Genomic DNA, 12,473 nt, shown 5'->3' on the forward strand with positions numbered 1-12,473 from the left:
GAGGGAGTTGGCCGGGGGGCCGGCTGCCACAGGCTATGGGCAGCGGCCAGCAGCTGCCAACATCTGGGCAGCTCACCTGCCCTCCTCCCAGGTTTCTTAGTGTAGCATGACAACCTGAGAAGCTGCTGAGGAGGATGTCAGCCTCAGTTGGGCCCTGAGGCTTATTAGCAGGACAAAACACTTGAGCATTGACTTTCCTGCATAGTGAATTGGTTCTGGTGGCATGGTCAGAGCCTGCTCTACTGCTAGGGAGCCTGTGATGGCCTTTGCAGATGAAATGTCACTGGACAAAGTCTCATGTTACCTTGGTTTAAGTTGAATGCAGTTGTAAAGTAAGCAGCCAGATCACAGGAGCATTTTTGCCAGTTTTTGTGAGGTTTGAGGGAATGTGCCCAGGCAAGGCAGAGGGCTTAAAACTACCTGTCCCAGCATTTCCTGGCCCAGTGTTCAGTAGAACTTTAATGTTAAACTTCTGGATTGTTTTCAACACTTGAACCCTAGCTTGAACCTAGCAACTTGCTTGAACCCCTTTTTTATTTTTTTTTTAAATCATCAAAATTTAGGCCTTTTGGAGGGAAGCTCAGCATCCTGAGCCTAATGATAAATATGAAAAGGCAAAAATAGCACATGCAGAACCATTACCTTACCAAGATCCATATATATGTTGTCACAACACAAAATAGTTTTTATTCCTTCATCTTAGATGGGGGTTGGGATATTCAAAAGGTAATAATCTCTTGGTTTAAGAAGCCGGTTGCTCTGTTCTTCCTTCCTTCCTCAGCAACACGAGACCGCAAGAGGAGGTCAAAAGATTATTCTTTTTTCATTATTCTTAATCCAATTCTTCAGTGGAAATGGACACTTTTTTTATTTAATTCATTTACTTAATTGCTGCTGCTGGAAAGCTATTTCATGGCCCACAAGAAGTTAGAAAAGCTTGGATGTTTTCCTTTTTATTGGGGTTTAAGGTTTGTTCAGGGGAAGGATGGTGCACAAATCTGCTAGAGATCTTGTCTTACTGCTGTGCCCATCCCACTCGATGCACTCTGATACATGGGGGTGACAAAATGAGCATCCTTCCTCCTCACCTGTGTGGGGCAGCTCAGCATCGCGCACCTTGCTACAGTGGATTTTTTCCTTGGCTCAGAATATCTGTGCCCTGTCCATCATCGGACCTCTCTCATTAAAGCTGGGTTGCTCCTGCCTCACCTACTGATTGCTCCATGACAGGCGATGGAACATCCTGGGGGGACAGCAGCTTTGCTGCAGATAAACGCAGAGAAACCCCCAAGTCCCTCCACTTCTATGCCATGTTGATAGCTGTGGAAAATCTTCCGATGTGAGCCTTTAAACTCTATTCCTGGTGGCACGGAGCTGAGTTGGATACAAGTAATCTTCTCAACCTCCCTCTCTCCCCTCCCTGGTTATCAACCTCCATTAGTTGCTTGCATTTTGGACAGCCAGGCGGGGTAGAGCAATATTGCAGTGATGGCTGTAATCACCTCAAATGACCCTGGTTTCACCCCCAAGCACACGGCGTGGGGTTTTTTTCCCCTAGAGTAATTTCCAAGCACAGCCCCTTAAGACTGAGCTGAAAAGCCTCACTGAGAGATGGCTCTGCTCCCGGACCACCCGTCCCTCCCTGCGCAGCCACCCTCTCCGTCTGTCTTGCCCATCGATTTTCCCTCTTGAAAGCCAAACGGTGCCTGCAGGCCCTCTCGGATCAATGCTGGTGAGGAAGTGAAGGAAAACGAAAGGAAGAAATAAGGTTTTGACTCCAGGTGCTGAAGGCAATTGTCATATTTTTTCCCTCTGAAACCCAAACGGGAGTTGGCTGGGATCTGCCAAGCTGCAAGTTCTCACACATTTGGTAAATATTTAGCGTCTGATTCACCACTGAATCACTCTGTTATTTTTTTGGCTCTATTTGGAGGAACTCCTCCATCACTGGGATAACACCAGCCATCTAAGGTCCTCTCACCTTTTCATTTTAGCATCTCACAGTCATGTATGCCTGTCTTCACAGTCACCCATCAGAACAGGGAGACGGTGTCATCCCTGCCTGGCAGAGGGACTTGGAAGCGCACTGGTCACAGGCACCAGAGTTCTTCTCTGACCCTAAATCCAAAACTGGCCAAAAGCTCCAGCCATCAGCTGGTAAGACGCTGACGTGATGCCAAAGGGTCCATGCATAGCAGAAGGTGGTACACCTGCAGCATCGCAGCCTCTCTCATGAGACTTGCCATGCTGTAGGTGCCCCTCGGTGCGTGGTGGGTCATACACCAGCTGCTGGTGCGACATGGTGGTCATTTAATAGCTGCACTACTTGTCTTGCTATACCTGGGAGACCTTCTGGGGGGATGTGAGAGGAGCATATTTCCCTCCAGAGATGACTGCAGTCAGTGTTTTCCATGTACACATCTGCTTTCATCACAGGTGGAAGACAGCATGATGGATGTGTACGATCTTGTGTACGAGGAGGTGAGGAGGAACGCCTCCAGCTTCAGGAGGCACGAGCTGACTGCCATCCACGAAGCAGTAAGTTGTCTTTTAGCCTTAGCGGAAAACCTTGTCCTGGGGTATCTTCCCAATAGTTTCAGCAGGCTGGGACTGATGCCTGTGCTCTGCCTTGTGGATGCTGCAATGCCGTTTTCCCTCGGGAACTGAGTCCTCCAGCCTGCTGTGAAGTCTGCTCCTCCCTTCCTATTCTTCCTTTCCCAGGTTTGACCAACCTGGGTTATCAACAGGAGGAAAGGGCCACCTACCTGAGCATCACTCTGGTGTGAGATCTTCAAAGCTTTCCAAAGCTGTTTTCATCTGTGCTTCTCAAAACACAGAAAAGGGCAAATGTTTCTCATTGCAACAATGGTGGTGGCCCTCAGAGCCATGACCAGGCGTGGTGGTGCTTGCTCTGCAGGGCTGTGGAGCAGCACACCCAGAGTCCCCTTTGGCAAGGAGAACCAGACACAATACCCAGCTTCATCAGTTGCTTATTTTAGCAACTTTAATTGATGGAGAAACAGTCCTTCTACTCCTTTTATTTTTTTTTTTTCCCCTTCTGCTAGAGCTCCAAGCTGGCCAGTTCACCCTGGCTATAGGAAACCAGCTCCCCAGTGGGTGTTGCTGGGGACCCCCCCCCAGCCCATAGCAAACACTGGAAACATAAGTCTGTGCATCCCTGGGTTTTCCAGAGCAGCCACTGTGAGAGCTGGTCCCCTCCTTGCCAGACCAGCCACTGTGAGAGCTGGTGTGACCATGGAGGGGGAGGGCTTGCCCCAGGCAGCAGTCCTGGAGGAGCACAGAAAAGTTTGGGGCCAGATCCCAGATCCTCCTCTGAATTTAACCTCCATTGCTACAGTTGTTGATTGCATACCTACATGCTTCGCTCCTTGCAACCCTGGTTGTATAGCCCTGCCTGGGGCAGCAAGGGAGGAAGGGTGGCCCATCGCTGACATCTCCTGCCACAGCAGTTGGTGGCGAGGAGAGAGCCCACAAGCTGGCCAGTTCACCCTGGCTATAGGAAACCAGCTCCCCAGTGGGTGTTGCTGGGGACCCCCCCCCAGCCCATAGCAAACACTGGAAACATAAGTCTGTGCATCCCTGGGTTTTCCAGAGCAGCCACTGTGAGAGCTGGTGTGACCATGGAGGGAGGGCTTGGCCCCAGCCCCAGGCAGCAGTCCTGGAGGAGCACAGAAAAGTTTGGGGCCAGATCCATCCACCTCCTCTGAATTTAACCTCCATTGCTACAGTTGTTGATTGCATACCTACATGCTTCGCTCCTTGCAACCCTGGTTGTATAGCCCTGCCTGGGGCAGCAAGGGAGGAAGGGTGGCCCATCGCTGACATCTCCTGCCACAGCAGTTGGTGGCGAGGAGAGAGCCCAGCAGGCAGCTGGCAGACCTCTCCCTCTCTTCCAGTTCCTGTGCTGCGGGAAGCGCTCTCCATTTGGGGACACGGCCAACGTCGAGCACAAGACGTGCCCATCTGGCCAAGTGCGCGATGCGGGACAGGTAAGGGAAAGGTTTCTTCCACCCCACAGTGGGGTTGTGCTGCTACTCGCTAACTGTTAAAACCTCACTGGTGTTTAAGTGTTAATGAGAATTGTGGCTTTTTCATGGTTTGGTGTTGCTATGGATTGGGGTTTGTTTTGTTGGGGTTTTGTTGTCTCAATAAGGAGGTGTCTCACCCACTGGAGGAGCCCCAGTGGATCAGCAGGTCTCAGATGTGCAGGTGCGGTTTCCTTCACAGCTCTAGAAAGCCTTCGGAATGCTTGTGTTTGCAGCCTGTCATTTCCCTCCAGCTTCCTTCTCATCTCCTACCTCTGCAGAGAGTATGAGATATCATACTAATATCATATCACGGGCATATGTCTGAGCTCAAAAAAACTGTTGGACTTTTCCATGTGACACTAGTTTCTGAGGCTTAAAAAGTGTCCCACTAACAGCAAATGTGGAATTTGCTGTTAATTCCTTTTTCCCAGGGCATTAAATAGGTATTTAAATGAGAGACTTATGAAGCAGGATGATGATGCCCAGCAGTAGCTTCATCAAGTACACTTCATTCCTCCTCTTTGCAGCATCTCAGTGAGGTTGATGGAGAAGCCACCAGTATTAGACTGCCTCTGTGCTGAAGCTGCAATGTAGACTTCATACTCTCTGAGCAAATCTATTGTATGATTATTTTTCTTCCACAGGAGTAGCCAAATCAGCTGAAGCAGCTAAAGCTGCTAGCATCAATATGTATGTTGTCCCTAGGAAAAACAAAACCATGTTGCTACAGCTATACGAAAACATTGTTGTTAGGTGAAGATGTCAAGCACTAACAGGACGCCGTGATGCGCAGCCCGTCACATCTCGAAGCAGGGTCAAACTTGGCTCAAAGAGCAGGAAGGCAGAGCAGAGCAAAACCAGGCACTGTGGGGGTGACTCTGTTCCCCCCGGGCTAATGGTTTGCGTTTCCTCTGGTGGCGAGCCAGGGGAGGTGGGTGGGAGGATGAATTTTGCAACCTGGGGAACCACAGTTTGGTAGCTGCAGTACATTCACTCTCTGGCTTTGAGCACTCTTACCTCACCCTGCAAATCACTTCATCGAGGGCATGCTCTTGCACTGTTGAAACGGCTCTCTTGGCTAACACCTCCTGGATTTCTGTGGGGCTGCTGGCATGCTTAAGGCTAATGTATATTAATGCTTGCGACACCTTGCAAAACTGAGCTGTTCATTAGTATCTTTGGGGAACGTATTTAGCATTATGGTGTGCTCTGCTTTTCCACTTTTTCATTTCCCTCTTTCCATTTTCCAGTGGGTGGAAAGAAGAAAGCTTGTGCATGACCCCACTTACCTGTGCTCACACACATCCCCCACAGTCCAAAACGCATCACACCAAGAAAATCGTAGGCATATTGTAGTAACAGAAAATGTACCGCAGGTGTTTGTCTTCCCAAACTGCAGCAAGCAGTAGAAAAAAGGAGAGCTGCCCACAGAGCAGCCCAGCTGTGCAATGTTGCATCCCCTTCTTGCCTCCCTTTCTATCTGGGGTTGTGGCAAGTGCTGCTGGGGGGATGAAGCCCCCCACCGAGCTGCTGCTGTGCTGCAAGGGATGTCTCTCTCCTCCCAGGACTGCCTGCGAGAGATCCAGGACTTCCTGAAGAAGCACATGGACTTTGTCTCCATGCTACTGGGCATCACCATCGGCTTCACGGTAGCTATGTCTGTTCCTTCGCATTTTGGCCCCTAGAGGCAGGCTCCAATGGGGAAAGCATATCCTAAATTAGCGCCCAGAAACTAGGATTTTGGGTTATTTTGGAGACCGGCAGCAGAGAAACAAGCGGTGGTGGACTCCACCATGGAAATTAGGAAAGGGCCAGGACCTGTCTTGGCCAGGCTGATAGATGGAGGGGTTTTCCTGCAGGAATAGGCTCGCTGTGTGTTTTTTGTGCCCAAACTAGGCATGGCAGCTGGGAGCGGGGAGCAGCGGGAGCAGGCTGCAGCAGCATTTGCATTTCATCCACCCAGGCTTGCCTGCACGTCTTCTCCTGCAAGTGAGAGGCCATGTCACCTGGCGCAGGGCTTGCAGATCAGGTAGGAAGCCGGCAGCAATTGTGGAAAAGGAGATGCAACAAAAGCTCCGTATTTTAGGAAACTTGCTGCCTCTCCTTGCCCAGCGCTTGCTGGCTTCCTCCCAGCTCAGCCTGGGAAGTCACTTTGTGCGGCCAGAGCTGGAAGGTCTTGAAAGATACTGAGGACCAGCAGTGGAGCTGGAAAGCTGTGCAGAAAGGGAAGGTCTCATCCTATTAATGACCAGTAATGAACCCGGCAAGGTGCATCTCGGGCAGTGGGTGGGTGAAGCACAGGCTTGTAAGGAGCAGGCTGCAAAGGAGAGGAGCAGAGCATGTTGCCTGGGCTCCCAGGCATCATCTTTGAAGGAGGATCTTGCAGAGGAGGGGTAGGATCATCTTCAGAGGATGGCTTGGGTACAGAGGGTCTGTACTGAATTTGTGAGTCTTATATGGGGGAGGACAAAAGAAAAAATTAAATGCTGTGAGAGGAGTGTGTCCTTCAGCGGTGAGGGGGCTTGGTGGCTGCACGGGGACAGTCCCTTCAGAGCTGGAGAGTGCCACTAATTAAAACAAGCCTGCTCATATGCCCACCCACTGCTTGGCAGAGGTGTATCACTGTAATTACCCCTACACAAGGGCCCTGCACATGTGGTGAAGCATGCCAGAAAAGAGTACACATCAGGAGACTCGTTTCTTCACCATGAAGGGAGATTTGGTCTGCTGTGATATCTCCAAGCCGCTCCCCAGCTGGGGCGACCTTTCCTGACTGAATGTGTATGTGGAGATTGTTTTACTACTTGTGTCCACCTTGGCACAACTATGGGTTAGAAGACTCTTCTCCATCTAAATAAAACCCAGAGGAACAAACACTTTTGTATTTTATACTGCTAGTAGTAAATTAGGAAAACCATCAGGCATAGCCATGGAGCTATAAATGTAAAGTCATGTGTGAATATTTGATGTGGCTTTCTAATTTTTCTCAGGTATAGGAGGAATTTCACTACAGCTATACTCAGGCAAAAGCAGGAGCGTTTTTGTTATATATATATATCTATCTTTTTTTCACAGCTTGATGCTATAGCCAGATAAGGCGGCTGTCTTTGAAGCGTGTGCTAGAGGAAATCTCACTGCACGGTTCACTATTGTGATGGCAGGATGCAAAGGAAGTGCGCAATGAGGGCTATAGCTGCTCTGATGTCACTGTCCCTCGGCCAACAATGCACACATGTCCCCAGATCAAGCTGCAAGCAAAGGCACTTGCATGTTAAGGCAGACTTTTAGGAAAGAGCACGTTGTTACAGCCCTTGTTATCCTTCCCACAGCAGCCTTACCTTTGACGCGTTGCCTGTGTAAATCCTGATGTGTGATATACCAGGCAGAATATCACAATGCAGAGTAAGTATACTGTCCTCTGCATTCGCAACCGTGCACGTGCATGGGGTGGGGTTTGGGTTTTGTTAGGGTTTTTTTTGTTTTCTTGGGTTTTTTACTCCAAACGATACATGAGGTTTGTTTATTTTCTCCCTATGTTATCTTTACAAAAGGCTATTATTATGAGAGATATGTTTGTTTGCATAGAGGAATGTTTTGTGGCAGGAATTTGAAATCTGAATTTCCTGGTTTCATCTCATTTCTTGGTATTTTTAGGACTGGGTTTGAGCTGTACTGTGCTAATTCCAATCAGGTGCTTTAACCACGTGTTGGGGTTTTTTTTTTTCTCCCATGCTGGAATTGGTGTTCACCATTTTACTGGAAAACAGCTCTCTTAAGAAAAATGTGACAACCTGTTAGGTAAACTCAGAAGTGCCAAGTGGACTAACAGGCAACATTTATGATCGCTTTTTTGCACAGATGGAGCATCACAATCAGTTCGGCATTTAATTGTGTGCCCATCTCATTTATTTCCTTTTAGGTTTATGGGATGATCCTGACTTCATTCCTCTGGTTCTCCATCCACTTCAGCAGCAACCTGGACCGGAAAGGCAAATACACCCTGCGAGAGAGGTAGAAACCCGCCGCCCGAGCATCCCTACCAGGTAGAGCCAGCTCTTGGCACAGGAAGATGTCTGAAGTCACCCACAAAATCCCCTGGGAAGGCGTTGAGTGGGGTCATGCAGTAGGATGTGTCACACGTTTCCCCTTCCTGCACTACTAGCTGTCGTGCATTTCCGAGCTGGTCAGAGCAGATGATGCTCTGAGGACAAGTCATCCCACACCTTCACCGAAAACGGACAAGGACTGAGACACGCACCTGGGCTTGGAGATTCAGATCGCCTCGCCGGGGGACGTACAGGCTGTAGCTCCACAAGCAGGACACAAAGAGCCCCTTAGGACAAAAATGGAGAGAAAAGCCCAGCAAAAATCACAGCATTAAACCAAACTTCTCTTGCGCTGTCATCTGAGCAGTTCCCTGTAACCCTCAAAGATGCAATATTTCTAGGAAGGTGGCTTTGGATCACAGCCCAGGACTGATCTTGTGCTATCAGCAAATACATGGACACGAAGTGTGTCATTGCTGATGGGAAACGTGCTCTCCTAGCCTGGACACTCATAATAATTGACTTTGGGCACGTTTCTGATCGTGCTCGAGTATGTAGGCATCCAACGACCATTGACTGTTTTTCCCCTGTTTTCAAATATTGCCAGGTTTACAGAGCTTTTGGTAGAGATTAGGAAAAAAAATCAGAAAGCAGTGCATGAGATTTGAAACAAATGACCAGCATAAAGACATATCCCTCTGTTATTCCTTCTTGCTAATGCAATACACCATTATTTTTTAATTCTTAGGATTTAGTCAACCTCCTAGAGCTTGATGCCACACTGATTTCACAGGGGCTTGTTCAACTTCCAGCCTTAGCTCTGTGTTTATCTGGCTTCACTAACCCACCGCACTGCTGTGCAATACAAAAGGACTTTGATATTACACGTACACGCAGGACTGAAGTTTAAATCTGTAAGAGAACAGGACTGATCTCCAGCCAAGTCAAACAATACAATGTCCAACTCCACGTCCTCTTTACGTCACCTTATCAATAATAAACAGAAATTTTAAAAGCTTCAATCAACTGAATCAGTCTAGCTTAAATGATGGCTCCCTGGTGTGCTTTGCCCTCATTGCAAGGAGGCAGAGCCGCTTCTGAGCTGAAACCCATCATTGCAATAGATTTAGCACCTGCTGGAAAACCTGCTGCAAACTTATATGGCTATGTGAAATGTCTGTTGAACCAACAACAGCTTTCCCCCCTCGCCTTCGTTGTGGCTTTTAGCCATGAAAAACAGTAAGTAGCAATTGTTCATTGAGATAAACGTGGAAACCCCGTGCTGATGTTCAGGACAGGTCCTGGCCCTCAGGCAGGGGCTGCTACACATACCAGAACAGCAGTACAGCCTACAGCACCCGGTTAGCATTTTAACATGGCTGCAGACATCTTGCATTGGAAAGAATTGTGTTGGGGGCGAGGGGAGGGCTATCGCTCCTCATCCCACTCCCTTGGAACCAGTGGAGCTTCACCATTGACTTCACTGGAAACAGAATCAAGTTCAAATTGCTCCAGAGTATCACTCGAGCTACCTCCTGGCAGCCACCAACATGCCTCGGTCTAGCAGCAATTTAGTGATGATACGCACTTGCCAACACACCCACTTTCTAGCAGTGTGGAAAGATTCACTTATATGTATATAAGCACTAATAAGTATATCGTTCTCTGGAGAGAGACAATCTCCCTTGTGAGCTCCAGCTGCTATTGTCCAGGCCACTGCTATTGTTATTCCTCAGGCCAGCTGGCAGCTCCTGTGACTCATGGTTGCTTCAATAAAGACGAATTTCTTGCAAAAGGCCATCATTCCTTCTCTTTTTCTGCTGTGCATGAGGCTGCCTGCATTGCTCAGGGGTTTGCGTCATGGAGAGCCCTCAGTAATTCTTTCAGTGCTGGGAAGAGATATTCCCTGGGCAGCTGGTGCTCCCTCATCCAGGGAGAGGATGGCATTGGTCCTTCGGAGGAAAAGGAGCCACTCATCAGCCTCATCCTATACTCAGCCAGCTGCTGGGGCAGCAGGCAGGTACCTCACAAGGATTAATGCAAGCAGGGGCAGGAAAAAAGCTTAAGGACACGTTCAAGCAATAAAGACTGGAGTATTTGTATGAAATAGATCTCTACAGTTTCACTTTTTTAAACACTAGGTAGTCAGGTCTTGCCCACCGCTCTGTGTTCGCTGGACAACTGATGATGTTTTGCCATATTAAAAAACACTGGAGATTGAGCAAATCAGTGGAGTCTATGTTATGGGTGTGAGTTACCTGCTTAAGCCTCATCAACTAGTAGAAAAGATCTCTGTTAAAGCTTCACCACCAGGACTGCTAAAGCTTTAGGTGCTCCTCCTTCCCGGGTCAATTTTTACTGTAAAGGGATGATTACGGACAGGAGTAGCACATATATGATAAAGAAACCTGAAAGGCTATCATATCCCCCTCCCCTAGCTCTCATTTCCTTGAATCACTTGTGATCACTGAAATTTCATCAGAAGAAGCAGGCACGTTTCCAGCACCGGTCATATAGGTGTGCATGTGCGTAGCTGCTGTTTTCACACCTCTGTAATGATTTCTGCTGCTTGCAACAGGGATGAGAACATGACCTGCACCAAACCATCTCACAAGGGATGCGCCTGGACAGTCGTCATTTCTTCTTCCCAATAAGCAGCAGACTGGAAGCGTGCAATTTCTTGTCCCAGGGAGCTGGAAGTTCCCTTTTGTTCTCTGATAGCCAACCATGGGGTTTAGGTAATTTTTTTGGTACAAAATACTCCAACAAACTATAATAAAAAAAGCAAACTACGCGCTGGCCACCTCTTGATCTTTATTCCCATTGCACCCACTGCTGGAGTTCCCCTGCAAGGAGCAGCACCTTTAACGAGCAGGTGGCAGAGCAGTGCCCACAGCTTGTGCTGTTTGTGGCAGGAGGGGCTCCTGCTGCCCTGCAATGGCATCCCACTGTCATTTTCAGGAGCAGGAAAGCAGATACCTTTGACCCCTCAGTTTTTAGAAACCTGTTGCAGAAAAGTGCAGCATTGCCATTTTGTTTGCAGCCGTAGAAATGGCAGCACCCGGGGATGGCTGGATGGAAGCTGCAAGGCGGGCAGGTGTCAAGCGGGTTTTTTTTTTTTACACCTGAGCCAACAAAAATTCCCTGTCCTGCAGTCAATGTGCTTGCACTTACCAGTCCCTAATTTGCTGCTCGCTATGGGCAAATTACAGCTTTTGTGCAACCAGAGCAAAACCCCAGGAACCTATTTGTAAGTGCTGCTGAGATTTACCCGGTGTTGAGAAGAGCAAGAGAGAGATTTTGTCGGGATAAGAGCATGGAGTTGAGCGGTGGGGATGCAAAGCCAGCAGCCAGGCTAGGAAACACCTGCAGACCCTCTGAGCCTTCCCGGGGCTTGCACAAGCAGAAGCTGGCTGTTATAAGCATGTCAACACTCAAACTCTGGCAGTAAAGAAATCCCTATTTATGTAGGCACAGACAACAGGAAAAAAAAATGAAAAAGAGAGCAAAGGTGCCAAGTTAAATATTTAATTGTGAATTGGCTCCAATTAATTGTCACTGAAGCTCCAGCAATTATCAATTAGTTCTGCTAAGGTCATGTGGGCAATTGCAGTTTGGTCTCCCTGTGGGTACGCTTATGCGTTACCCTTTTCCTTTTATTTTAGACAAACCCCCAGCTCCATCTGAGGACACGGGAAGAGGGAGCAACCTAAGGCCAGGTGATTACCTACAGGGCTGGGGAGCATCAGCCCATGGCAGCAGCAAGAAGCCTTTTCTGCTGCTCTCCATCCTTTGTTGCCCACGCACCGCTCAGGTCCTGTTCTGCCAGCATGAGCATTAATTTCCCCTGAGGCTTTACGTGGGGCTCACCGCATGCCTGTGGGTGGCCTGACCACACTTGCCTACGAGTCAGGGGAGCTTTCCCAGTGCCTGCTCTGAGGGCCGCAGATGCCACTTTTTCAACGTACTTCTCATGCAGAACTGCAGGTGAGCAGGGCGCAGCTTCGCACAGCAGCTGAGGATGCTCAGGGCTTCTGCAAATCACGTTTTTCAGTACCCAGAAAAAAACCTGAGGAGCTCAAAGCACTTGTGAAAAGCACAGGTTAAGCAATTTACTGACTCTCTAGAGGGATTCAGTGGTGAGGAGAGTGGGAATCTTTCAGCCTTGTGGTGTGCTGGCTTGGCTCCAAAATGTTTTGCTATTTCCTGCCCTATTGACTGTGTGTCTGCCAGTTCCCACTGCCGTCAAAATATAACTTCCTCATGCAACAGCCCCTTTACTGTGCAACTCTGGTTGATGCCTGCAGCAAGCTCCTAAAGGAGATACTGCTGAGCAAGTACTTCTGAAGCCTTCTAAGTTGGCAAATTTGGGTGGACC

At 48.6% G+C, this 12,473-nt stretch overlaps 1 protein-coding gene across 1 annotated transcript in view; it reads left to right on the top strand.

Moving 5' to 3' along the window:
• The window catches only part of TSPAN32 (tetraspanin 32), a 33,541-nt gene extending 23,661 nt beyond the window's left edge, over window positions 1-9,880 (top strand). Inside the window, exons 5-8 of the mRNA XM_009288743.2 lie at window positions 2,437-2,538; window positions 3,918-4,010; window positions 5,615-5,698; window positions 7,969-9,880. Coding sequence (XP_009287018.2) covers window positions 2,437-2,538; window positions 3,918-4,010; window positions 5,615-5,698; window positions 7,969-8,064 — 375 coding nt within the window. The 3' untranslated portion in view covers window positions 8,065-9,880. The remainder of the gene's footprint in view (window positions 1-2,436; window positions 2,539-3,917; window positions 4,011-5,614; window positions 5,699-7,968) is intronic.
• The last annotated feature ends 2,593 nt before the right edge of the window (window positions 9,881-12,473 follow it).

The sequence above is a fragment of the Aptenodytes forsteri genome, unplaced genomic scaffold, assembly GCF_000699145.1.
Source record: "Aptenodytes forsteri isolate BGI_AS27 unplaced genomic scaffold, ASM69914v1 Scaffold8, whole genome shotgun sequence".
In the NCBI taxonomy this organism is placed as follows: Eukaryota; Metazoa; Chordata; class Aves; order Sphenisciformes; family Spheniscidae; genus Aptenodytes; species Aptenodytes forsteri.